This window comes from Triturus cristatus, chromosome 8, assembly GCF_964204655.1.
Source record: "Triturus cristatus chromosome 8, aTriCri1.1, whole genome shotgun sequence".
NCBI lineage: Eukaryota > Metazoa > Chordata > Amphibia > Caudata > Salamandridae > Triturus > Triturus cristatus.
The window spans coordinates 69,369,023-69,394,899 of NC_140591.1; the positions used below are offsets into that span (position 1 = coordinate 69,369,023).

Below are 25,877 nucleotides of genomic sequence, written 5' to 3' on the forward strand. Positions count from 1 at the left end.
TCTGCTTTATTTTGGAAAGTTGTTAATGCCCCTTTTTTAAATTATAGTAATACAGACCCACTAGATGTGGCAATTACAGAGAGTGAGTGGGCTGAACATTTTGCTAAGTTGTATTCCAATGCACAAGATAAGAGGGAATGTGGTAATGAGAATACTCAAATGGGAGCATGTACTCACACTAGTAGCACACTTGTACCCGAAATAACAGTAACAGAAGTGCTAAACTGTATTGATGCCTGTATGGTGGGGAAAGCACCCGGCCCTGATGGAGTCCCTGTTGATCTATTTAAAAACAACAGGGAATTATGGGCCCCAATTCTCACACGTCTTTTTAATGCTACCTTAGACAAAGGTCTCCTCCCATCATGGTGTGAATCCCTGATAGTCCCTATTTTTAAAAAGGGCGACTGAGAAAACTGTCAGTGTTACCGCCCAATATCACTCCTGGATTCTACGATTAAAATTCTAGGAAGAATAATTTTAAATAGATTACATGTATGGGCAGATGAAGCTAAAATTCTAAGTGACCTACAGTATGGTTTTAGGAAAGGGCTTGGAACAATTGAACAGTGTTTGAACTTGCATATTTTAACTGAAAAATATACTAAAGCCAAAGAGGGACGAATGTTTTTAACTTTTGTTGATCTTACCTCTGCATTCGACTCTGTAACTCATAGTAAACTCTGGCTAGTAATAAGTAACATGGGAGTAGACCAATTAGTTATTAATTTCCTTAGAGATCTCTATGCAGGAGCTTCGGCCAGAGTCAGATATGGAAAAAATGGTGAATGTACTAGATCTTTTGCAATTAAAAGGGGTGTACGTCAGGGCTGTGTCCTGGCACCATTCCTTTTTACACTATATATTAACAATGTGGAAAAAACATTGATAGCGGAGTGTAGGGACGCGCCGATGGTGGGGAAAAGATCAATCCCAATTCTGCTATATGCAGACGACGCGGTCCTGATGGCTAGAACATCGCAGGCCATGCAAAGACTAGTTACCTCCTTTTCTGATTTTATGAATCAGCTTGATTTAAGTATAAATTGCTCTAAGACATTTACCATGCACTGTGGGTCGGGTGCACAGAGAAAGAAAAATGTAATTCATATTGGATCTACCCCAGTAGAGGATATTTTAACATTTCCCTATTTAGGGGTTTTAATTCATAGTACAGGCCTATGGAACAATACAATTAAGACTAGGAAATTGTTGTACTGTAAATCTACTATGGCATTGAAAACTTTTAGTCGTACAATAGGGAGGAAGCCAATTAAAGATATGTTAACTATATATAAAGCGACTTGCGTAGCTATTGTTACTTATGGGGCGGGCCTGTGGGGGCATGCAAATGTCCGTACTCTACAAGTGGTCGAAAATAATTTTATGAAATATCTCCTAGCGGTCCCACAGAGTGTCTCGACATATGTTTGCCATGTAGAACTTGGGGAGCCATACTTGGAAGATACTATAAACACTGCACCAGTTCTACTATGGCATAGAATATGGACTGCGGATGAGTCTGGTCTAAACCGAATGATTATGGAAAATGCGATGGGTTTAGAGAAGTGTGGAAAAATTAGATGGCTGAACTACATTAAGCATTTTTTCACGCAATTAGGCATGGGGAATTACTATACAGAACCATCTACTCTATGTAATATATCTAGGAAATGTCTAAAAGAAAGATGTATGACCTACTTGCATGAGACTAGAACTAGAAATGAGATTAAGAAACCCACGGTGGCAGCTCATGAGCAAATCGTTTTTTGTAAGTATTTACAGCCGTATCTTAAGTTATCGATGAGTGACTATGAAAGGTTTTTGTTAATACGGTTTAGATTTAACTTATTATTTAGATCACTCAGTTTTCCAGTTATGAATGATTGGTCAAAAATTTTGATCAAATGTCCCTGTGATGATTTATCAGTCCAATCTGATATGCATGTACTTTTCTTCTGTAAGTTCTATATAAGACCCAGACGAATGTATGTTGTTCCTTTGCTAAAGATCATGGAAATTAATCGTTGTCACCCTGCCTTTTTAGCTGTACAGAAATTGGATAGTATTTTAACAGTTGTATTTATTTCCTCATTTCTTAAAAATGTTTTTAAACTTCGAAAATCAATTGTGATCTGAATTTATGTGGATTTTCTCTGTGTGGTGTCAATGACAGTAATTTTATATTGTAATCTTTTTTCTTTTTGTACTTTTATGGTTATTTTGTTATAATAACCGAATAAAGTTTACTTGACTTGACAGCTAAATAAAACAAGAACAAAAATCACAGAACACCCTGCCAAGTGAATGAAGCTTTCAAATCCCATGCATTAGTTAAACTGGTTAGTTGGTTACTTTCATTGCCGCGCTACGCTGATGGCATTATTTTCTCCGAAACACACACGGCATTCACGTTTTTTTCCCCATATAAAGGCAAGTGTCAAACCCCACCCAAGCTCTGTTTTTACTGTCCAATCAGAGCAGCCTTTGTTTTAGGGAGAAAGCTTTGTTATTTCATAACAAATGTATGACTTAATCTAGTTATATTTATACAAAGTTTTTGACTCCGCTTACGTGTGCGGTTTTCCTTAACAGCGAAAACAAGCTTATGAAAAGGCATTTTTATTAGTGCACATCCGCTAAGCTCCTATATTCACCCCACTTAACTTTCACTCTTTCATAACTACCATCTTTCTTCTCTAGTATTTCAGATTTTTATTTCTGACATTACCTACACTTTTAGGTCTCAAACATTCTCTTTATTTTATTTTGAAACAATACGTTCACAATTTGTTTCACAACAACTTTTCACATCCTACCCTCCACTACTTTCCTTTTCTCCCTAATTTTCATATATTTTCCTACAATTCACAATATCCGTAATATTCATTTCTATCCCTTTTGCACTTCTTCTATCCCCCTTTCTCTTCCTCCAGTGTCTCTTTCCAATAATCCTCTCACCATGCTTTTCCGGTATACTACTCTTTTTCCTCTCAGTCTCTGCTCTTCTAACTTCTCTCTTTCTGTATCTCACATTTACCAACACTAGTCCTGTGTTTCAATTTACATCCCCTACATATATTCTCAATATAACACACACTATTTATTCCCTCCTTCATTTTTACTCATTCTTGCTGTTGCTTACTTTAGTGACTTCAACTTCCATCTTGCTATCAACACACACACACACACAACTCTTTACTCTTTCTTTCTCGTTTCAAAACAGACTGACCTAGTTGCCAGCAGCCACACTGCTCTACAACATAGCTTAAACACATTGGCTAAGTCAAGAACTCTAGCTAAACACTTATAAGGACCCAAAGGCGAGACCTATTGGCTATGGCAATGCTTGTATATGTTACACACACTTTACTATGGAGTGTTCACACCTCATGATACATAATAGAAGGGAGCTACACAATGGAGACAGACCTGCTGGGACAAGAGGCAGTATTCAAAGAGTGTGTCTGGTTACTAGCCTGCTTTGTTATATCAAGCAGTAATTTAGATCTTATCAAGCTGGGTGCACATTGGGCTGCTTTTGTTTCTTATAATTAAACTGGACCTGAAAGCATCCTCCCATAACCCAACCTTTCTCCCCTCATTCTCCCCTCAAACACCCACAAGGTGAGTATCCTTAGCAGTCCAGAATTCGTCGCCAGGGTGAGCACTCCCTACCCAGGGGACATATTTGAGGCATCAAACTCCACATATACTACTGTACCGCAAGCTTCCTCTCACATAGCCTCAAAGCACCAAAAAATAGGCGACCTTAGCTGTCCAGAGCTCTTCTGTCAGTTGACCTCACCCCAGCCCACCTTACATGTCTTGGTTTCTCTCTCTCTCTCCCTTTCTTTCTCATTCTCTCTATCTAAACATTATTTCTCTTTCTTCACTCTTTCTCTCACTAATCTCCACCTCTCTCTACCTTTCCCTATCCACCATCTCATTCTTCAAAACGTGCAGCACAGCTTTATTTTCAGCTATAAAACAATAAAAAAACTTCCACATAAGTACATTAACACATGTACCCTGATCCCACACATACAAACTGCATTAAAGAAACCTTCAGTTTCTGTGATAGTTTACACTATAATCACATTTATGCTGCTCTGGCAATGGCGTTTTAAATTGGTTTAAAAAAAATAAACAATCTCCTTTATTTGGTCACAGTTAATTAGCAAATCTTGTTTTTTAAGACGATGTGTTTTGTTGATTTACAATTTGAAAAAGCATCGGTCCTATCTTATTGTTTCATTATAATGTGACCTTAGCAGTCCAGAGCTCTACTGCAGAGAGACCTCGCCCCAGCCCTGCTCGCATATCTCGGGCCTGCACAAGCTTCTTCCCCTGATCCTCACCCACACATCGCCATCGCCCACAAGGTGTGCGTCCTTAGCAGTCCAAGGCGCTCCTTCAAGGTGACCTCTCCCCACCCCAAGGCATATCAAAGGCCTGGACCTATTGAGGTTTCTGAAGAAGGGCAAGCTTCATCCCCTCATTCGTTCATACAAATCATCACAGTCCCACAAAATAACCGTCTTTACCAGGCCACAGCTCTACTGCACGGTGACTTCTCCCCACTCCAGCAAACATACCTAAAGCCTAAATCTGCAGAAATCTCTCAAGAAGTCCCCTCATCCTTCCCCTCAGCTTCCAAACCACTCTCAAGTTAAGCGTCCTTAGCAGTCAAACGTTCTTCTCCAGGATTACCACTCCCCACCCTGCGGACATGTTTCAGGCCTCAACCTCTACCCATCTTACCAGAAACTTCCTTCCTTCATCCTTTCCCACATATCCTCAGAATATCACAAAATAAGCATCCCTAGCAGTCCAGTGCTTTTTTCCAAGGTGACCTCTTCCCAGCCCACTTTGCATGTCTTTCCCTCTCTCTCTTTCTCTAACTTTCTCTTTTTCTCTATCTATACCTTATTTCTCTCTCTTCATTCTCTCTCTCACTTTATTACTAATTCATATTTGTACAAAAATAAATTGCTTATGGTTAACAAGGCTTTTGCACTTCATCTTCCATGCGCACATTTGTCTGAGTCTGTTTGGTACAATTAAACTTTGTGTGCTCTGGCACTTCTCTGGTTGTTGTGTTTTTGGATAGCTTGTAGTCAAATATTAAATATATTAGCATTTCTGCTTTTCCGGACAATGTGTTTTTGGTTCCACAGCCAGTCTGCATGATCTTTTTATATTTCAATATTATACACAACTAGTCATTTTTAGATCGACCATTCGAGACCTCTTCTATATACTTTAGTATATACTTATATATTAGTTTATACATATATGTGTATGTACTTTGTGGGCTCTGGAGATCAGCCCTAGTACTTGTCTGCTTCCGCTTAAGGACTTTTTTTCTCTGTTTAACTGCCTCTATTTAAATGTCTTAATAAAAAAGGACCAGCAGAGGTCAGTAAAACACCAGAATCACTTTAGCATACTCTAGATGCCAGTCCATAGGAATTGTCTTCTCGACCTCAAGCACCCGTAGACAATAATATTTTTTTCAAATCTTGTATTTTCAGTGATATGACCACGGAAGGCCCTGATTTTATATTAAAAACATAGCTTTGGACTATACCATTTCCTGTTGAAAGGCAATATTTCTCCTCATGTGTTACCATACCTGGCGTGTCACGCAGTTTGGTGCTTACTTTCCACCATGTTAAAGAACGGTAGATGTTTCAGCATCTATACTAATGTGCTGCATAGCTATATACATATGAGGTCCCAAAGACGAGACCGATTGCATTGCAAATCCTTGTTTAAATATATAGACACCTATAAATATTTTTCCTGACCTATTACCACTTTAAAAATGTGGTAATAGGTTGGGAAAAATATCAGACCTAACACTTACCTACAGCTAAGGGCGAAACACATGCAGAGTGTACCTAAAAAAAAGAAATGGATGCCTTTAAGCTTTGTAAAGGCAGTCATTAGCCAATCATATAATGACTTGACATCGCTATGTAATGCAGCATATCCGTGAAATTTCTCCAAAATACCATAACAACAGATATTGCTAAGTTAAAATGCCTTATAAGTTAAAAAGTACTTACCTGTAGTACCCAAAAGGATCATCTGTGCACCATATGTCTAATCCTGCCAAATTTCATGAACATCTCTTCAGCCATTTTCACCCTATGCAAGATACAAAAGTCTATGAAAATTCAGTGGTGAAAAAATACATTTTGGGACCCCCTTTTTATCTTTGCACCCTTTGACCAATCACTTCAAACGTTTGCATCATCTGCCAATGTAGAAGGAAGATCAGGTCTGCAAACTTTCCAGGAGATTCATCAAATAGGTGCACAGTTATTAATGATGAAAAATCTGAGGAATTCCTATGTCTGGTAATCTTAAATATATATATAAATATTGTTCCATCTGAGTGCGTAGTGCTAAAATCAGATTATGCAGTCTTTCATTGTTTATTGGTGAGGCCAGAAGCCTACTCAGCTTATCTCTCTCCCTGTGGAGCCTCTGACGATATACCTTGAGTGTGTATTTGTCTAATCCATCCCACGTTTCTTGCAGGTCCCTTTCTGCTGCTAGTAGTTACTGCTCACATGTGTGTTGTGTAGGCGAAGCATGCTGTGTGTTATCCAGTCTATTGTCTTGCTGTTTGGGCATGATCTGACAGGATCTGCTCATGTATTGAGTGGAGTTTACTGCTGGGGCGGCAGTAGCGGTAACCAGTACCCAGTCTAATCTACTGGTGTTTTGTGGGTGGAAGAGTGGCATGAGTATTCCTAGGCGAGTGGGTGCTGTTCTCTCGACACACCCTCAGTTTTGTATCCAGTCTTGGAGGGGACCTGTCCAGTATGCCATCCATTATACAATTAAAGTCCCCTGCTCATATGAGTGGCGTATCTACATAGATCTGAATTTTGGGCCAAAATACTGAGTCATAGGTATTGGGTGCATAAATGTTCAGGATGTGAAGATCCCTCCCGTCCAACCTTCCACCAATAAGAGGTATTGTTCCTCTGTATCTGCTTCAGAATATATCAGATTAAAGGGCACAGATCTATGCAGATACCCCTCTAGCATAAGCCGAGCAAGTGGAGAAATAAAGATGGCCCCACAATCTTTTTAGCTAATTTAGGCGTCTCGGTATCTGTAGGATGACTTTCCTGGAAGCAAGCAATATCTATTTTCAGTGGATAACATCCATGAGCAAAGAAGAGCTTGCCCGCCACGCCACGTGCTTTGATTGGAACATTGGCGTAACATGAATTAAGCCCCCGGATTAATGGCAAAAGGGACCTTGCAACACAATATTGACTATCAGAAACGGGGTTTTAAAGTTCACCGGATGGCTGGGGAGGGGGTGGCATGGGTGGGTGGGCATGGGGTGGTCGGTTTGAATTTTAGCTTTTTTACTGTAATGATTTTAAATAATAGAACGGTTAACAATAAATCAATCTATTTCAAGTCATCAGAGAAATAGGAGCACTCTATCCCTTTCTGTGTAGGCTCCCAGGCCTCTCACATTCTAGGTTAAAATGTTATAAGTTGCAGCTGGCTCTACAGTATGTTAATTCTATTTCCACCATCGGGTCAGGCCCCAGATGCCCCAAAGAGAATACTTTGGAATGCCGCACTGAATTACCCTCTCTTACATGTAATAGGATACTCCCAGACATCCAATAAGCATTTCCTAATATAGAGGTAGCCTTGTGAGTTTAAGAAGGGCTATATATTGGTTCTATGCTGAATATAATGAATGAATAAATAAAACATGTCTATCCTCCTCTCCCTCACATCTGACACAGAACCCAAGAAGGAAGGGCATACTACTGAAGAGAGCGATTCTGGCCGGGAGTCTACCTTGAAAGATGACAAAGCTGTGAAGTTCACCAAGGAGTCTAGTGAGCAAGGTGAAAAAAGAAGGAGTTCCCGCAGAGATTCTACCCAACAAGAGGCAAAAGGTGCGACCTCCCGGAGAGCTTCAGTCAAGCGTGTTGAAAAACACATGCCGTCCCGCAGAGGATCCACTCCACAAGGTGAAAAAGGTTTGGCTTCCCGTAGGGGGTCTGCTTGGCAGACTGAAAAAGGCGCCACGTCTCGGAGAGGATCCAAAGTTCGAGGTGAAAAAGATGGGACTTCTCCCAAGAGATCTACCGAGCAGGATGAAGGAGGTGTGTCTGCCGAGGTGTCAGCCCAGCCAGATGAAAAAGATGTGGATTCTCCAATGGGGTCCAAGCAGGAAGATGAAAAGGGTGGTAGTCCTCGCATCGGGTCTACCACACCAGATTCTGCAGGTGGGCCATCTCGCAGAGGATCTGCCATGCAAGATGACAAAAATGTGCCTTTCCGCAAGGGGTCTTTACAGCAAGATGACAAAGGGTTAACCTTCCACAGGAGATCTTTCCAGCAAGATGATAAGGCTGCAATGTTCCGCAAGGGGTCTATGCAGCTGGATGAAAAAGGCTCAATGTTCCGCAAAGGGTCTATGCAGCTTGATGATAAAGGTGCAACATTCCGCAGGGGGTCTACCCTCCAAGATAAAAGGTTCATGGCTCGCAAGGGATCTTCTGGATATGAAGACAAAAGTTTGTCGTATCGAAGAGGATCTATCCAGAAAGAGATAGCTGCCCTAGGTAAGTGCTATTTCATAAAATTCAATTTTAATATATATTGTCTATGTTAGTATGTAAATCTGTTATATCTTTGTTGTAATATGGTAATCAAATCTACCTCTTTCCGCCTGCCCAGTCCCAGGTGAGGATTGGAGGCTTTGTCCTGGAGAAGTTATTTGCTGGAACTGAATCAGTGATTGTGCAACACAGATTAACCTGTCTGAAATCATCCCTACATTCACAATCTATCTTTAAAGCCCTCTCCCTCGTTAGGGAGGTCCACGAACTCATTTAGAAGCAAGAGTTTTACTGGTATAACCTCTAAAAGAAAGGTGAAAAAAGAGGCCTTTAAAGGGGAATATTAGGACTGATTAACAAACAAAACAAGCATTTGCAATGCAATAGGTCTCGCATTTGCGAGAGTTTGAGCTATTTTTATTGTAAATGACATTGCCTTTTATTTATGTTTTGGTTTTTGAAACATAAATAAAACCCATTGTCATTTACAATGCCAATAGGTCAAACTCACGTAAATGCGAGACCTATTGCATTGCAAATGCTTGTTGTTACCAAAAAGCCCTTTCTACAGCGCATACTGGCTCTCTTAACGTTACTCACAAAAACAAACAAGTACAGGTAAAGCACGAGATGGCTTCGTGTTACCAAAAGCACAATGCTCCAGCACTGGAATTGTAATCAACATAGTGGCAGAACCTAAATCCCGATGGCAGGAGTTAGGAGGCCACATAAGGAACATATTCACCTGTAATAATGTGCTAGAATCTGTTGGAGGAATATGGATAAAGACCAGTGTGCACACTGATGAGAGGCATGTGAGTCTAGGACAGTGTCTCCTATGAATGAGCAGTGCAGACCCTGAGTAACAGTCTCTTAATCATGCAGTTTTGCCATCTGCACTAGTCCTATTGCTATTCTTATTGTTGTCATCGGCACTTGTCTCGTTGTCATCGGCACTAATCTCGTTGTCATCGGCACTAGTCTCCTTGTTATCATCAGCGCTATTTTCGTTGTTGTCATTAGTGTTGTCATCAGCACTAGTCTCATTGTTATCATCAGCGCTATTCTCACTGTTCTCGTTAGCACTAGTCCCCCTGTTATCATCAGAGCTATAGTCATTGTTATCATCAGGGCTATTCTCATTGTTGTCATGGGCACTAGTCCCATTGTTATCATCAGTGCAATTCTCATTGTTGGCATCGGCACTAGTGCCATTGTTATCATGTGAGCTATTTTCATTGTTATCATCACCACTAGTCCCGTTGCTATCATCAGGGCTATTCTCATTGTTGGCATCGGCACTAGTCCCTTTGTTATCATCAGTGCTATTCTCATTGTTGTCATGGGCACTAGTCCCATTGTTATCATCAGTGCTATTCTCATTGTTGACATCGGCACTAGTCCCATTGTTATCATCAGAGCTATTTTGATTGTTATCATCCCCACTAGTCCCGTTGTTATCATCAGGGCTATTCTCATTGTTGTCATGTGCACTAGTCCCATGGTTATCAGTGCTATTCTCATTGCTGTCATGAGCAATAGTCCCATTGTTATCATCAGTTCTATTCTCTTTGTTGGCATCGGCACCAATCACATTGTTATCATCAGTGCTATTCTCATTGTTGGCATCGGCACTAGTTCCATTGTTATCATCAGTGCTATTCTCATTGTTGGCATCGGCACTAGTCCCATTGGAATCATCAGCGCTATTCTCATTGTTGTCATGGGCACTAGTCCCATTGTTATCATCAGCGCTATTCTCATTGTTGGCATCGGCACTAGTCCCATTGTTATCATCAGCACTATTCTCATTGTTGGCATCGGCACTAGTTCCATTGTTATCATCAGTGCTATTCTCATTGTTGTCATGGGCACTAGTCCCATCGTTATCAGTGTTATTCTCATTGTTGGCATCAGCACTAGTCCCATTATCATCAGCGCTATTCTCATTGTTGAAATGGGCACTAGTCTCATGGTTATCAGTGCTATTCTCATTGCTGTCATGAGCAATAGTCCCATTCTTATCATCAGTGCTATTCTCATTGTTGGCATCAGCATTAGTCCCATTGTTATCATCAGTGCTTTTCTCATTGTTGGCATCGGCACTAGTCCCATTGGTATCACCAGTGCTATTCTCATTGTTGTCATCAGCACTAGTCCCATTGTTATCAGCAGTGCTATTCTCATTGTTGGAATCAGCACTAGTCTCATTGTTATCATCAGTGCTATTGTCATTGTTATCATCGGCACTAGTCCCATTGTTATCATCAGCACTATTCTCATTGTTCTCGTTAGCACTAGTCCCACTGTTATCATCAGAGCTATAGTCATTGTTATCATCAGTGCTATTCTCATTTTTGTCAGGAGAACTAGGCCCATTGGTATCATCAGCGCTGTTCTCATTGTTGTCAGGGGCACTAGTCCCATTGGTATCATCAGCGCTATTCTCATTGTTGGCATGGGCACTAGTCCCATTGTTGTCATCAGTGCTAGTCTCATTGTTGTCATCAGCACTAGTCCCATTGTTATCAGCAGTGCTATTCTCATTGTTGGAATCGGCACTAGTCTCATTGTTATCATCAGTGCTATTCTCATTGTTATCATCGGCACTAGTCCCATTGTTGTCATCAGCACTATTCTCATTGTTCTCGTTAGCACTAGTCCCACTGTTATCATCAGAGCTATAGTCATTGTTATCATCAGTGCTATTCTCATTTTTGTCTTGGGCACTAGTCCCATTGGTATCATCAGTGCTATTCTAATTGTTGGCATTGGCACTAGTCCTATTGTTATCATCAGTGCTATTCTCATTGTTGTCATAGGCACTAGTCTCATTGTTATCATCAGCGCTATTCTCATTGTTGTCATGGGCACTAGTCCCATTGTTATCATCAGTGCTATTCTCATTGTTGGCATCGGCACTAGTCTCATTGTTATCATCAGTGCTATTCTCATTTTTTGTCAGGAGAACTAGGCCCATTGGTATCATCAGCGCTATTCTCATTGTTGGCATCGGCACTAGTCTCATTGGTATCATCAGCGCTATTCTCATTGTTGGCATTGGCACTAGTCCCATTGTTGTCATCAGTGCTATTCTCATTGTTGTCATAGGCACTAGTCTCATTGTTATCATCAGTGCTATTCTCATTGTTGGCATCGGCACTAGTCTCATTGTTATCATCAGCGCTATTCTCATTTTTTGTCGAGAGAACTAGGCCCATTGGTATCATCAGCGCTATTCTCATTGTTGTCAGGGGCACTAGTCCCATTGGTATCATCAGCGCTATTCTCATTGTTGGCATGGGCACTAGTCCCATTGGTATCATCAGCGCTATTCTCATTGTTGGCATCGGCACTAGTCTCATTGTTATCATCAGCGCTATTCTCATTTTTTGTCAGGAGAACTAGGCCCATTGGTATCATCAGCGTTATTCTCATTGTTGTCAGGGGCACTAGTCCCATTAGTATCATAGGCGCTATTCTCATTGTTGGCATGGGCACTAGTCCCATTGGTATCATCAGCGCTATTCTCATTGTTGGCATCGGCACTAGTCCCATTGATATCAGCGCTATTTTCATTGTTGGCATTGGCACTAGTCCCATTAGTAAAATCAGTGCTATTCTCATTGTTGGCATGGGCACTAGTCCCATTGGTATCATCAGCGCTATTCTCATTTTTGGCATGGACACTAGTCCCATTGGTATCATCAGCGCTATTCTCATTGTTGGTATGGGCACTAGTCCCATTGGTGTCATCAGCGCTATTCTCATTGTTGGCATCGGCACTAGTCCCATTGGTATCATCAGCGCTATTCTCAATGTTGTCATGGACACTAGTCCCATTGGTATCATCAGCGCTATTCTCATTGTTTGCATCGGCACTAGTCCCATTGTTATCATTAGTGCTGTTCTCATTGTTGGTCTCGGCACTAGTCCCATTGGTATCATCAGCGCTATTCTCATTGTTGGCATGGGCACTAGTCCCATTGGTATCATCAGCGCTATTCTCATTGTTGGCATGGGCACTAGTCCCATTGGTATCATCAGCGCTATTCTCATTGTTGGCATGGGCACTAGTCTCATTGGTATCATCAGCGCTATTCTCATTGTTTGCATCGGCACTAGTCCCATTGGTATCATCAGCGCTATTCTCATTGTTGTCATGGGTATAGTCCCATTGTTATCATCAGTGCTATTCTCATTGTTGACATCGGCATTAGTCTCATTGTTATCATCAGTGCTATTCTCATTGTTGTCAGGAGCACTAGTCCCATTGGTATCATCAGCGCTATTCTCATTGTTGGCATTGGCACTAGTCCCATTGGTATCATCAGCGCTATTCTCATTGTTGGCATCGGCACTAGTCCCATTGGTATCAGTGCTATTCGCAATGTTGGCATCGACACTAGTCCCATTGGTATCATCAGCGCTATTCTCATTGTTGTCATCGGCACTAGTCCCATTGGTATCATCAGCGCTATTCTCATTGTTGGCATGGGCACTAGTCCCATTGGTACCATCAGGGCTATTCTCATTGTTGGCATGGGCACTAGTCCCATTGGTATCATCAGCGCTATTCTCATTGTTTGCATCGGCACTAGTCCCATTGTTATCATCAGTGCTATTCTCATTGTTGGCATCGGCACTAGTCCCATTGGTATCATCAGCGCTATTCTCATTGTTGGCATGGGCACTAGTCCCATTGGTATCATCAGCGCTATTCTCATTGTTGGCATGGGCACTAGTCTCATTGGTATCATCAGCTCTATTCTCATTGTTTGCATCGGCACTAGTCCCACTGGTATCATCAGTGCTATTCTCATTGTTGTCATGGGCACTAGTCCCATTGTTATCATCAGTGCTATTCTCATTGTTGGCATCGGCACTAGTCTCATTGTTATCATCAGTGCTATTCTCATTGTTGTCAGGAGCACTAGTCCCATTGGTATCATCAGCGCTATTCTCATTGTTGTCATGGGCACTAGTCCCATTGGTATCATCAGCGCTGTTCTCATTGTTTGCATCGGCACTAGTCCCATTGTTATCATCAGTGCTATTCTCATTGTTGGCATCGGCACTAGTCCCATTGGCATCATCAGCGCTATTGTCATTGTTGGCATCGGCACTAGTCCCATTGGTATCATCAGCGCTATTCTCATTGTTGGCATGGGCACTAGTCCCATTGGTATCATCAGCGCTATTCTCATTGTTGGCATGGGCACTAGTCTCATTGGTATCATCAGCGCTATTCTCATTGTTTGCATCTGCACTAGTCCCACTGGTATCATCAGTGCTATTCTCATTGTTGGCATCGGCACTAGTCTCATTGTTTTCATCAGTGCTATTCTCATTTTTGTCAGGAGCACTAGTCCCATTGGTATCATCAGCGCTATTCTCATTGTTGTCAGGGGCACTAGTCCCATTGGTATCATCAGCTCTATTCTCATTGTTGGCATCGGCACTAGTCCCACTGGTATCATCAGCGCTATTCTCATTGTTGGCATCGGGACTAGTCCCATTGGTATCAGCGCTATTCTCATTGTTGGCATCGGCACTAGTCCCATTGGTATCATCAGCGCTATTCTCATTGTTGGCAACGGCACTAGTCCCATTGTTATCATCAGCGCTATTCTCATTGTTGACATTGGCACTAGTCCCATTGGTATCATCAGCGCTATTTTCATTGTTGGCATCGGCACTAGTCCCATTGGTATCATCAGTGCTAGTCTCATTTTGGCATGGGCACTAGTCCCATGGCTATCAGGGCTATTCTCATTGTTGGCATCGACACTAGTCCCATTGGTATCATCAGCGCTATTATCATTGTTGGCATCGGCACTAGTCCCATTGTTATCATCAGCGCTATTCTCATTGTTGGCATTGGCACTAGTCCCATTGGTATCATCAGCGCTATTTTCATTGTTGATATCGGCACTAGTCCCATTGGTATCATCAACGCTATTCTCATTGTTGGCATGGGCACTAGTCCCATTGGTATCATCAGCGCTATTCTCATTGTTTGCATCGGCACTAGTCCCATTGTTATCATCAGTGCTGTTCTCATTGTTGGTCTCGGCACTAGTCCCATTGGTATCATCAGTGCTATTCTCATTGTTGGCATGGGCACTAGTCCCATTGGTATCATCAGCGCTATTCTCATTGTTGGCATGGGCACTAGTCCCATTGGTATCATCAGCGCTATTCTCATTGTTGGCATGGGCACTAGTCTCATTGGTATCATCAGCGCTATTCTCATTGCATCAGCACTAGTCCCATTGGTATCATCAGCGCTATTCTCATTGTTGTCATGGGCACTAGTCCCATTGCTATCATCAGTGCTATTCTCATTGTTGGCATCGGCACTAGTCTCATTGTTATCATCAGTGCTATTCTCATTGTTGTCAGGAGCACTAGTTCCATTGGTATCATCAGCGCTATTCTCATTGTTGTCAGGGGCACTAGTCCCATTGGTATCATCAGCGCTATTCTCATTGTTGGCATCGGCACTAGTCCCATTGGTATCATCAGCGCTATTCTCATTGTTGGCATCGGCACTAGTCCCATTGGTATCAGCGCTATTCTCAATATTGGCATCGTCACTAGTCCCATTGGTATCATCAGCGCTATTCTCATTGTTGTCATCGGCACTAGTCCCATTGGTATCATCAGCGCTATTCTCATTGTTGGCATCGGCACTAGTCTCATTGTTATCATCAGTGCTTTTCTCATTGTTGACAGGAGCACTAGTCCCATTGGTATCATCAGCGCTATTCTCATTGTTGTCATGGGCACTAGTCCCATTGGTATCATCAGCGCTATTCTCGTTGTTTGCATCGGCACTAGTCCCATTGTTATCATCAGTGCTATTCTCATTGTTGGCATCGGCACTAGTCCCATTGGTATCATCAGCGCTATTCTCATTGTTGGCATCGGCACTAGTCCCATTGGTATCATCAGCGCTATTCTCATTGTTGGCATGGGCACTAGTCCCATTGGTATCATCAGCGCTATTCTCATTGTTGGCATGGGCACTAGTCTCATTGGTATCATCAGCGCTATTTTCATTGTTTGCATCGGCACTAGTCCCACTGGTATCATCAGTGCTATTCTCATTGTTGTCATTGGCACTAGTCCAATTGTTATCATCAGTGCTATTCTCATTGTTGGCATCGGCACTAGTCTCATTGTTATCAACAGTGCTATTCTCATTCTTGTCCGGAGCACTAGTCCCATTGGTATCATCAGCGCTATTCTCATTGTTGTCAGGGGCACTAGTCCCATTATCATCAGCGCTATTCTCATTGTTGAAATGGGCACTAGTCTCATGGTTATCAGTGCTATTCTCATTGCTGTCATGAGCAATAGTCCCATTGTTATCATCAGTGCTATTCTCATTGTTGGCATCAGCATTAGTCCCATTGGTATAATCAGCGCTATTCTCATTGTTGGCAACGGCACTAGTCCCATTGTTATCATCAGCGCTATTCTCATTGTTGGCATTGGCACTAGTCCCATTGGTATCATCAGCGCTATTTTCATTGTTGGCATCGGCACTAGTCCCATTGGTATCATCAGTGCTAGTCTCATTTTGGCATGGGCACTAGTCCCATGGCTATCGGTGCTATTCTCATTGTTGGCATCGACGCTAGTCCCATTGGTATCATCAGCGCTATTCTCATTGTTGGCATCAGCACTAGTCCCATTGTTATCATCAGCGCTATTCTCATTGTTGGCATTGGCACTAGTCCCATTGGTATTATCAGCGCTATTTTCATTTTTGATATCGGCACTAGTCCCATTGGTATCATCAACGCTATTCTCATTGTTGGCATGGTCACTAGTCCCATTGGTATCATCAGCGCTATTCTCATCGTTGGCATGGGCACTAGTCTCATTGGTATCATCAGCGCTATTCTCATGTTGTCATGGGCACTAGTCCAATTGGTATCATCAGCGCTTTTCTCATTGTTGTCAGGGGCACTAGTCCCATTGGTATTATCAGCGCTATTCTCATTGTTGGCATGGGCACTAGTCTCATTGGTATCATCCGCGCTATTCTCATTGTTTGCATCAGCACTAGTCCCACAGGTATCATCAGTGCTATTGTCATTGTTGTCATGGGCACTAGTCCCATTGTTATCATCAGTGCTATTCTCATTGTTATCATGGGCACTAGTCCCATTGCTGTCATCAAGGTTACTCCCATTCACTTAGAACAGGTCTTGAAAACACTGAAATGTGGTTCCTGTTGCGGTTGCTGTTGTCTTCCTGCAGATTTTGAAAAGCCCTTGCTGTTGACTTTACTTAAAGAGCAGATCTGCCTTCCGAGGAATCGGACACAGTCTAGGTATCTGCTACAGGTGATTCTGGAAGGAAGCCAGGCGCTGACCAAAGCAACGTCCATGGGTGACAATGTATATGCTACGAATGTTGTCTGCTGCGAAGCTTAACGATTTCACCGTCTGCCAACCACATAAAAATAGGTAGACTTTGTTTTATAAACATCCCTATCCTGGGAGGTGTGAAAGTGGTGCTGAACAAAACACGGCTTCTTTCATTTAGTTACTTCCCTGGTAAATGGATCCCCAAAAAAAAGAACAAGCCCGCGAGTGGTGTGCGCACCCCACAGCGAGCCATGTGGTTTCAATTATCTCGCCCGTGTCTGGGCACGACATGACGGCCAGTGCGCGTATTAGACACCAATAGGCCATGGGCGGAGCAATGTGCCCGCCTTTGGCCTATTGCGTGCCGTGTTTGTGAAAAACACACACGCAAACGTCAATCGCGGAAGCCGAAAGGAAAAGCTCACGCATGAGCGTGTGCGATTCCAGGCTCCGTTTTGAAACTCCGAACAAAAGGACTCTCACTGCGCGAGCAGGGTTGCGCACTGCATCGCTAGATGCGAGACCTAAAAAGGGAAAGTGGAAGCATAGTGGGGTTTCATTTGGAGTGTCCTGGTATATTTGGCAGTAACCCCACACCCTGCGAAGGGTGTGGGAATACCAGGTGCAGTACTCGCTCCATATTTCAAGTTTAGTCTGCGCTGCAAAATGCAGTATGTGTGGCATTTGTCTGTATACATTCTGCTTGGTTTTACTTGGTGTAAGTGTACCGCCCTCCACCCCCGTTTACAGGTCGGCGTGGCTGGTGAGACAGAGACTGCCTGGAGGGGCGGGGTGGTGTAAGTGTACCGCCCCCACCCCATTTACAGGACGGTGTGGCTAGTGAGACAGAGTCCGCCTGGAGGGGCGGGGGAGGCATATATACCCTCCCCCCACCTCGGCGCACCGATATGACGCCCTAGTGGTACCCTGGCGAATGGACTCCCCTACTGGAGCCCAACGACTAGAGAGGGGTGAGCTGGTGGCAAATTGGCACTAAAGGGCCACCGTTCTGGGATGGCCCCCTGCGGGACAGCCGCGGACCCCTCTTTCATAAAACGGTTGAAGACACTCGTCCTCAGCAAACACCTGAACTAATTGTGGAATTTTTCAACAGACCTCCTTTGCTCTCCTACCTTCTGCTCAATGTGTTTCTGTTTAATGTAAATGTGTATTCTTGAGTATTCCAGAAACATGTGGCATGCAGCACAGACTAACGTCTTTTAGGTACAATATAGAACAATCATTGGCAAAGCCAATGTGACTCGCCTAAGCAAGAGCTATTGGCTTTATCGTTGTGTTGTGTAGCGATTTAGCACTGCAGTGTAGTTGCTGTGCAGCATGGCTAACCAGAAAGAGAAAAAAATAGTATAACACAGCCAGCTCTACCTGCATATTTGTGCTTTTTTCTTTACTTTCAGCTGTGCTGCCCAACAGTTGCCCTGTTGTACAACATGGCTAAAGACAGTGACAATGCCAAGAGCTCTCTCACATACAAGACCTTTTGACTTTGCAAATGCTTGTTTCCTTTACTTTCAGCCAAGCTGCCCAACAGCTGCTCTGTTGTCCAGCGAGGCTAAAGACATTGATAATGCCCAGATCTCTCACATAGGGGAGACCAATTGACTTTGCCAATGCTTGTTTCCTTTACTTTCAGCCATGCTGCCCCGCAGCTGCCCTGCTGTCTAACATGGCTAAAGACATTGACGATGCCAAGAGCTCTCGCATAGGCGAACTCTATGGGCCTTGCCAATGCTTCTTAATTAGAAGGTAATGGAAGGTGGCATGCATGCTCTAAACAGCTGCCCAATAGAGGTCTCCCATCATGTCCCCACACATGTCCGACTCTTGCCGTAGCACTTACTTTCCTCTCGTCATCATTCTGCATCTTTGTTTTTAGCTGTTTGGATGATTTCGACATGTTTACCTTTTGGCATTTGTTCTATTTGACTTTAAAAAGAGCTGCTTATAAGGTTATTTCTGCTCTTTAAAGGTACCATGGAGGATGTGGAATAGAGATTAGACCCAAGTGAGCTGAATGAACACAGATACAGGCATCACGAGTGCTGATGCTGAACGCAAGATGCTGAGAGATTTAGCAACTGGTGTGAGCCTTCCTGCTAATGTTTGGGGCCAAAAGGGAGCACTGCCTATGGTTTGCAAGGCACGAATGTGGCCCTTGTTTGGTCCTGGCTGTCTCTCTCACGTTGTTAATGGAGTGCCTGGGACCTCTTTAACAGCACACATAGGCATCTCTTGAGTTACAGAGACATATGGAAATATTGTGCATCTGTGACAATGAGATAAAAGTTATCGGTGCACGCTGGCAGCTGTCAATCAATCAATCAGGTAGCTTATAAAGCACCCGTTAGGGTCTCAATGCGCTTGGGGGGTTGGGGGAGGGGGCTGCTGGTCCGTGGATGGTGCTGTGGTTCAGTCGAAGAGCCAAGTCTTGAGGTCTTTCCTGAATTGAGGCAGTGACGGGGATTGGCTGAGGTGGAGAGGCAGGGAGTTCCAGGTCTTGAGGTCTTTCTTGAATTGAGGCAGTGACGGGGATTGCCTGAGGTGGAGAGGCAGGGAGTTCCAGGTCTTGAGGTCTTTCCTGAATTGAGGCAGTGACGGGGATTGCCTGAGGTGGAGAGGCAGGGAGTTCCAGGTCTTGAGGTCTTTCCTGAATTGAGGCAGTGACTGGGATTGCCTGAGGTGGAGAAGCAGGGTGTTCCACGTCTTTGCACCTGTAAACTCCGATACTTCCATGAATTCAGAATGGCAGACTGGCCTTTCGAGTGTAAATCTTGTGCAGCACAGAAACAGGCTCAGGATTGGACGTTCAAATAAAATCATGCGGGATTGGGAGATTCACAATATGGTTCAAACATCAGGAAAAGCCTTTGGCTCACAGGAAGAGAGGATCCTGTGCTTTCTCTGCAAAGCAGGGTTATTTGGACATGGCATTTATGGGAAATAATTATTCGAGTGAGAAAGCGAGCGGGAGGGCCGAACCACGCGGGCAAGCTGGGGTCAAGCCCTCATGCATTGACTATGAGATCATACGTGCAGGTAGCATTGTTATTGTCATAATTGCAAATGTCATCGAACTGTCGGGAGTGATGCGTATAACTTACAACATTCTTATAACCGATAATGTGAGCAAGGTGTATGTTATATTCATATATTGGTTTCATAACTGAAATAAAGTTATTATAAAAATAATAATAATTGGTCGAGTGACTATGCTAAGACAGTACACAAGAGAACTTAGCACCAATAGCAGAACACCCATCATTTAATACTGGGCACAAAGCTGTTTTAAAAGAAATTTCAACAGCTGCCCAACCCATTTTTAGGTCTTGTATGCACTGTCTCGAAGAGAGTGTTGTTTCCAATATGTCAATTTCAGCCTGCCCACAGGCTCCCCATTTGCTGCCTCTATCGTCGCTCTCATATCCTTTCTCCACATTTGTCAATGGTATGCATACGTCATGCCTCTTCTTGTGTTGAGCCCTCCCCAAGAGCATGGACCTGGTACTACTATCCATCCACTGCTACCATTTTTGTTTCTGTTTTATGAACTAGTTTTTTCTAGGGGTGGGCGGAATTTGCGTTGTCGCGCTACGCAAAGCTCCGTTAAATGGTAAAAAATCTCTGCGAGCACGCAGGAATTCCGCGAACACCCGGAATTGCTTGTTCGTAATGCTTTTTACCTGTTCGCGAATGCTGTTTCCGTAGTCACGGGGCAAAATCTCGCGAACATACATTTGAGAATGCAAACAAGCAAAAAATTCAGCGGAACGCAGAATTTTGGGCAATTCCACGTTCTCCGCGGAACGCAAAATTACCCAAATTCCGCAAATCCCATGAGTAGAACGGAATATACCGCCCAGGCCTAGTTTTTTCTCTGTTTAAGAGCACTTCACATGAGCGCTTGTTTTTTTCAGTCGCACCGAGATCCGTTTCCGTAAACAGGGCTATAAATTTTGTTTTTATGTCATCACAGTTGCAGTGCATTCAAAAACTGACGTCAAGTGTCAGATGTTGTTTTCCGAGGGCGTTTGTTTACTTTTTTTTCTCGGCTTTCAAAGAGAGGATTTTTTAAAATTAATGTCCTGGTGTTGCTTGCCCATCCCCCAGCCCCAGTTCGGCACAGGGTCAAGACTGATTTGCATATGGCTGGGTTCAAACTGGAACGGCATGGAGAGCAAAAATATGATGGATTTAAGCCCAGATCTCTGTACTGGGGTGAATGTATGACTTTGTTCTGCATTCTGTCCATCAACTGTTGTTTTTGCATTTGTAACCCCGAGTGGGAATGGTATGCCCAGACGTGGGTCCCGTGCTCTTCATGCCACTGGAATTAAGCTATACTGGCTGAAGAGGAGTGAAACCCCGAAACCGGTCCTAGGATGCTTGTTTAGTGTCCAGGGAGGACCTGGGTTGGCAGTTCGGGCTGGACTGTTCCCATGAGGCACAGCGTCAAGACTGATTTGCATATGGCTGGGTTCCAACTGGAACGGCATGGTGAGCAAAAAAATGATGGATTTAGGCACAGATCTCTGTACTGTGGTGAATATATGACATTGTTCTGCATTCTGTCCATCAACTGTTTTTGCATTTGTCATCCCGAGTGAAAAGGATATTCCCAGACGTGGGTCCCGTGCTCTCCATGCCACTGGAATCAAGCTATCCTGGCTGAAGAGGGGTGAAACCCCGAAACCGGTCCTAGGATGCTTGTTTCCAGTCCAGGGAGGACCTGGCTTGGCAGTTCGTGCTGGACTGTTCCCATGAGGCACAGGGTCAAGACTGATTTGCATATGGCTGGGTTTAAACTGGAACGGCATGGTGAGCAAAAAATCGATGGATTTAGGCCCAGATCTCTGTACTGCAGTGAATGTATGACATTGATCTGCATTCTGTCCATCAACTGTTGTTTTTGCGTCCGCCAACCCCATCCCACTTCACTGTTTGACCCGTCTCCCCACCCCCCTCCTTCATCGCTGCTTGTTAACGCTGTATACGTCTTGTCACCGATTTTAATCGCACACAATTTCACAATCTACAATGGCCATGATGGGTGCATCAGAAGCAGGATTGCAGCGCTGAATACAAGCCCAGTCCGTCTTCAGTTTTCATAGGCAAAGGAGCCTCCAGTATGTGCCTCAAAGTGCTGCATTCCTGTTGCCGGCTTCTGTACAGCCTGGCTTGGCCCCTCCAGTTGCTTCTTGCATCACTTCTCCATTGACAGCTCCCTTTTCCTCTTGTGTCAAACCCAAAGACAGCTGCTGCCTTATGGTAAGAGACATAGTGTTTCCGGGTGTGTGTCCTCGTGTTGTCATCCACACTTGTGTGGGTACACCTCCTACCCATGTAAAATCAGGAGGAAGCGCAGAAGTGACTATCTGCAGACGTTTCTCATCATTCAACTCCAAGGCATAAATATACCGCTCAAGTCACGTGTCAGCCTCATTGGCTTTGCTTTTACCTTCCAAAAATAAAACAAAATGCTCCCCAGAGTTTCAAATGGGATCACCTGCCCTGAGAACTATCAGTATGCAAATGTGTGTCTCCTTTTGTGCACAAAATGCTAATTTGTACCAATTCAGAAGCATTTCTGAGCATGCACAGTGGAAAGACTTGAATGAAAAGGCTCTGAAATCAGAAAAAGTGATTCGTCGGCACAGATGCAGACATAATTTGTGCAAATCTGGGTTCCATTTAGGAAGCTGACAGCTGAACATGGAAAGAATTTATTAAAATGTCCACAACCTTTTCATCATAACACCAGTCAAAACTACCTTTGCAGAGAATATCCTGGACATTCTTGACTCCTTTTCCAGTATACCTGCCTTGTGGCCCAACTGGATCTTAGGCAATTCATCTGGACCAAATAGAGGACGCCTACCCCACATCTGATTGAGAATGAAGGTGTGTTTGAATAAATGTACCCAATCAATAGTTGTTGTCAACTATACCTGGTACGGTACAGGATATCGGAAGCCCGTTATATTAGAGTAGTGATTGTGCCCCTTAGGAACGGGCACAGGGCCGCGCTTAATTGTGGAAGAAAAGTGGTCCCATGCATGCTAATTTACCTATCACTTACCCTCCTCTGCCGACCTAGAGGCATAATCACTACTCTAATAGTGTTGGATTTCCGATGTCCTGTAATCAAGTGTAGGGTAGATGTCATCTATTTGGTCCTAACAAATTGCCCAAGATCCAGTTGGGCACAACACATAAAACATGTTGACCCTACTTCACATATTTTAAGCTGTCAAGGTCCATTGGTTCCTAGGACAGCGTTCATTTGTTTTGACTCTTTTTGAGAGGACCACATTATTAAACCGTCTTCTGTACCTCTTAGACATTTTTAAACCACTTACCACACTTCCCTACACTCACTATATTGTCACTTGTGCTCATTACAGTTAACAAATTAGAAGATCTTCGATAAAGAGCCCCCTCGAGGGGCCCCTGGGCATTGCAGTGCCGGCCCAATGAGGTGCAGCCCAATGATGAAGCATGACACCCATTTGAGTGTATAAGGGCAATCCCTTCTGAATAATCGGATCCCTCGACCCAGTTGATCAGCCCCTCTCCCGGTCCAGATCAACAGCTTCTCTTTTTCCATTCTCCATTTCTCTGGAGGAACAGCATCCTTCTATTAAGGGCAACCTGCAGGAAGTTAAAAGTAGCCACTCAAGCTTTTTCGGCCAGCTAATCGCTCACTTTCTTGGCCCAAATTTACACAATAGAAGGAAGAAATCATAATATCTCCTGGTTCAACAAAGAGTATAGGAATACCAGAAGCCAGTTAATATGCGCTATCAAGTTAAAAAAAAAAAAATGAAGCCAAGTAAGCACCCGGCGGAAGGCTTATAATAAACAAGCCCAATATAAAACTAAAAAGGACTGGGAAGAGGAAAGGTGATGAGTACTTCTAACTACTTATAAGGAGAGAGATATGACTATATTTTGGTCTGTTGTTGCATGGGGATAATTTAGGCAGCTACTCAGCCAGTAAATCCTATTTCCCCCCTAGCTTGGGGCAATCACTTCAAGGTCTTGCATAATGATGATTTGCCCAAGAGAGCCTTAGAGGATCAGAATTGTATTGCTACTGACCAAACAGTGTGCACACGGACGTTTGGCCTTTATGATGTACAAACCGCAGTGGGTGCCCTTGGATCAGACGGCATTCCAGGTGATATCTTAATTTTGAACAAATCAAAATGGTCTAATTATATTCTACTTTTTTGTGTTCAAAATAGTTTATTGAATTTTGTGATAAACAAGGACAATACAAAAAAGAGTACCGAAAAAGTACCTTAAAGAATCTGTCTATCAAGAACAATAAATATAAAAATAAGAGGTACAATATAGTGAGAAGAATAACATATTATAAAAGGAATGGTAGACACAGAAAATATTATTATTATATGTTACAATTTTCCTAATAACAGAGCTACATATGGATATCATACACTAGTATAATTAATAGATAAAAAGAAGTTATAGGTAAGAAGCACTATAATCATCAATCGGTTACCAAAATAAATGATAAGAAGGACTATTATGTACAAAGCCAGACAAAGATAAATTAGCACCTCTTCTAGTAAATGTAATCCATGACAACCAAACATGACACGATAGTAAAGATACATCTTTCCAACATACAGTAATAGACTTTAAAGCCACTGATAATAAAAAATTGAAAAGTTTACATTTGAAATCAGACAATTTAGTAGAAAGAGCACTGGATTTGCAAATCAAAATATTAAATGAAAGCGTTTCAGAAAAATTTAATATTTTTTTTATGACATCCCAAACTTCCTTCCAAAAGGAATGAACAAAATTAAATTACAAAATCATATGTTTTAACGAGCCTGGGGATAAATTACAATGCCAACAATTCCAATTGGGTAGAGGCTTAGCTCAAACAACTTTAATGGAGTTCATAAGCAGTTAAAAAGAATAAAATAATTTGTTTGATATAGTGATACAGGTAACCATCCGGAAATATTATGTTTAACCATATTTTCTTCCATATATCGAAAGAGAAAGATGTTGAGAGTTAATTATTTCAAAACGATGAAATTGACTCAATATTGTTACCTTGAAAATTCTTCAATTGTTTATAAATTAATGAGACGGCATAAGGTGAAGAAGAAACTGCATAAATATAGGTCATGGAATCTGAAGTCATTTTTAATGGAAAATTATTAGGAAAGGAATCTAGAATAGAATTACATAAAATTTCATATTTAACTAAATCAGCAGGAGATAAGCTAAATTTATGATGTAGATCATCAAATGATAAGAAAGTATTATTATGATAAATATCCTTAAAATAAAAAATGCCAGCTTTGATCCAGGAATTCCAATATTTTACTGATCAAGACAATTTTAATTTGGGATTGTGTCCTAATGACATGTCAATAGAATAGGAAATAGTCGATTGGAAAAGAGCATCTAAATCATGAAATATTAACTTTGTAGATTTCAAAATAGCACAATTCTTAAGCAATATTGACTTGTTAGACGTAGTTAATAAAGTAGGTAAGGGGAATGGCTTTATCAAACTCTTTTCTATAAGAAGCCAGGTAGGGAGATTATTAAGGTGGGAATGATTAAACCAAAGAGAACTTTGTTTTACTATAAACGCTTTATGATGATAAAAAAAATATCAGGCAGTCCAAGCCCTCCATTACATTTAGCCATTTTTATTTTTTGTATCCTATACGGGGTGTTTTAATTATTCCAAAGAAATTGAGAAAAATGTTGATCAATAGTCTTATAAAACTACATAGAAAATTAACTAGAAATATAGCTAGGGAATAAAAGATTTTGGGGGCAATTAACATTTTTATTGAATCAAATT

At 42.4% G+C, this 25,877-nt stretch overlaps 1 protein-coding gene across 1 annotated transcript in view; it reads left to right on the forward strand.

Moving 5' to 3' along the window:
• CFAP44 (cilia and flagella associated protein 44) overlaps window positions 1-25,877 on the forward strand; it is a 557,576-nt gene that overhangs the window by 148,869 nt on the left and 382,830 nt on the right. Inside the window, exon 8 of the mRNA XM_085621005.1 lies at window positions 7,794-8,621. Coding sequence (XP_085477131.1) covers window positions 7,794-8,621 — 828 coding nt within the window. The remainder of the gene's footprint in view (window positions 1-7,793; window positions 8,622-25,877) is intronic.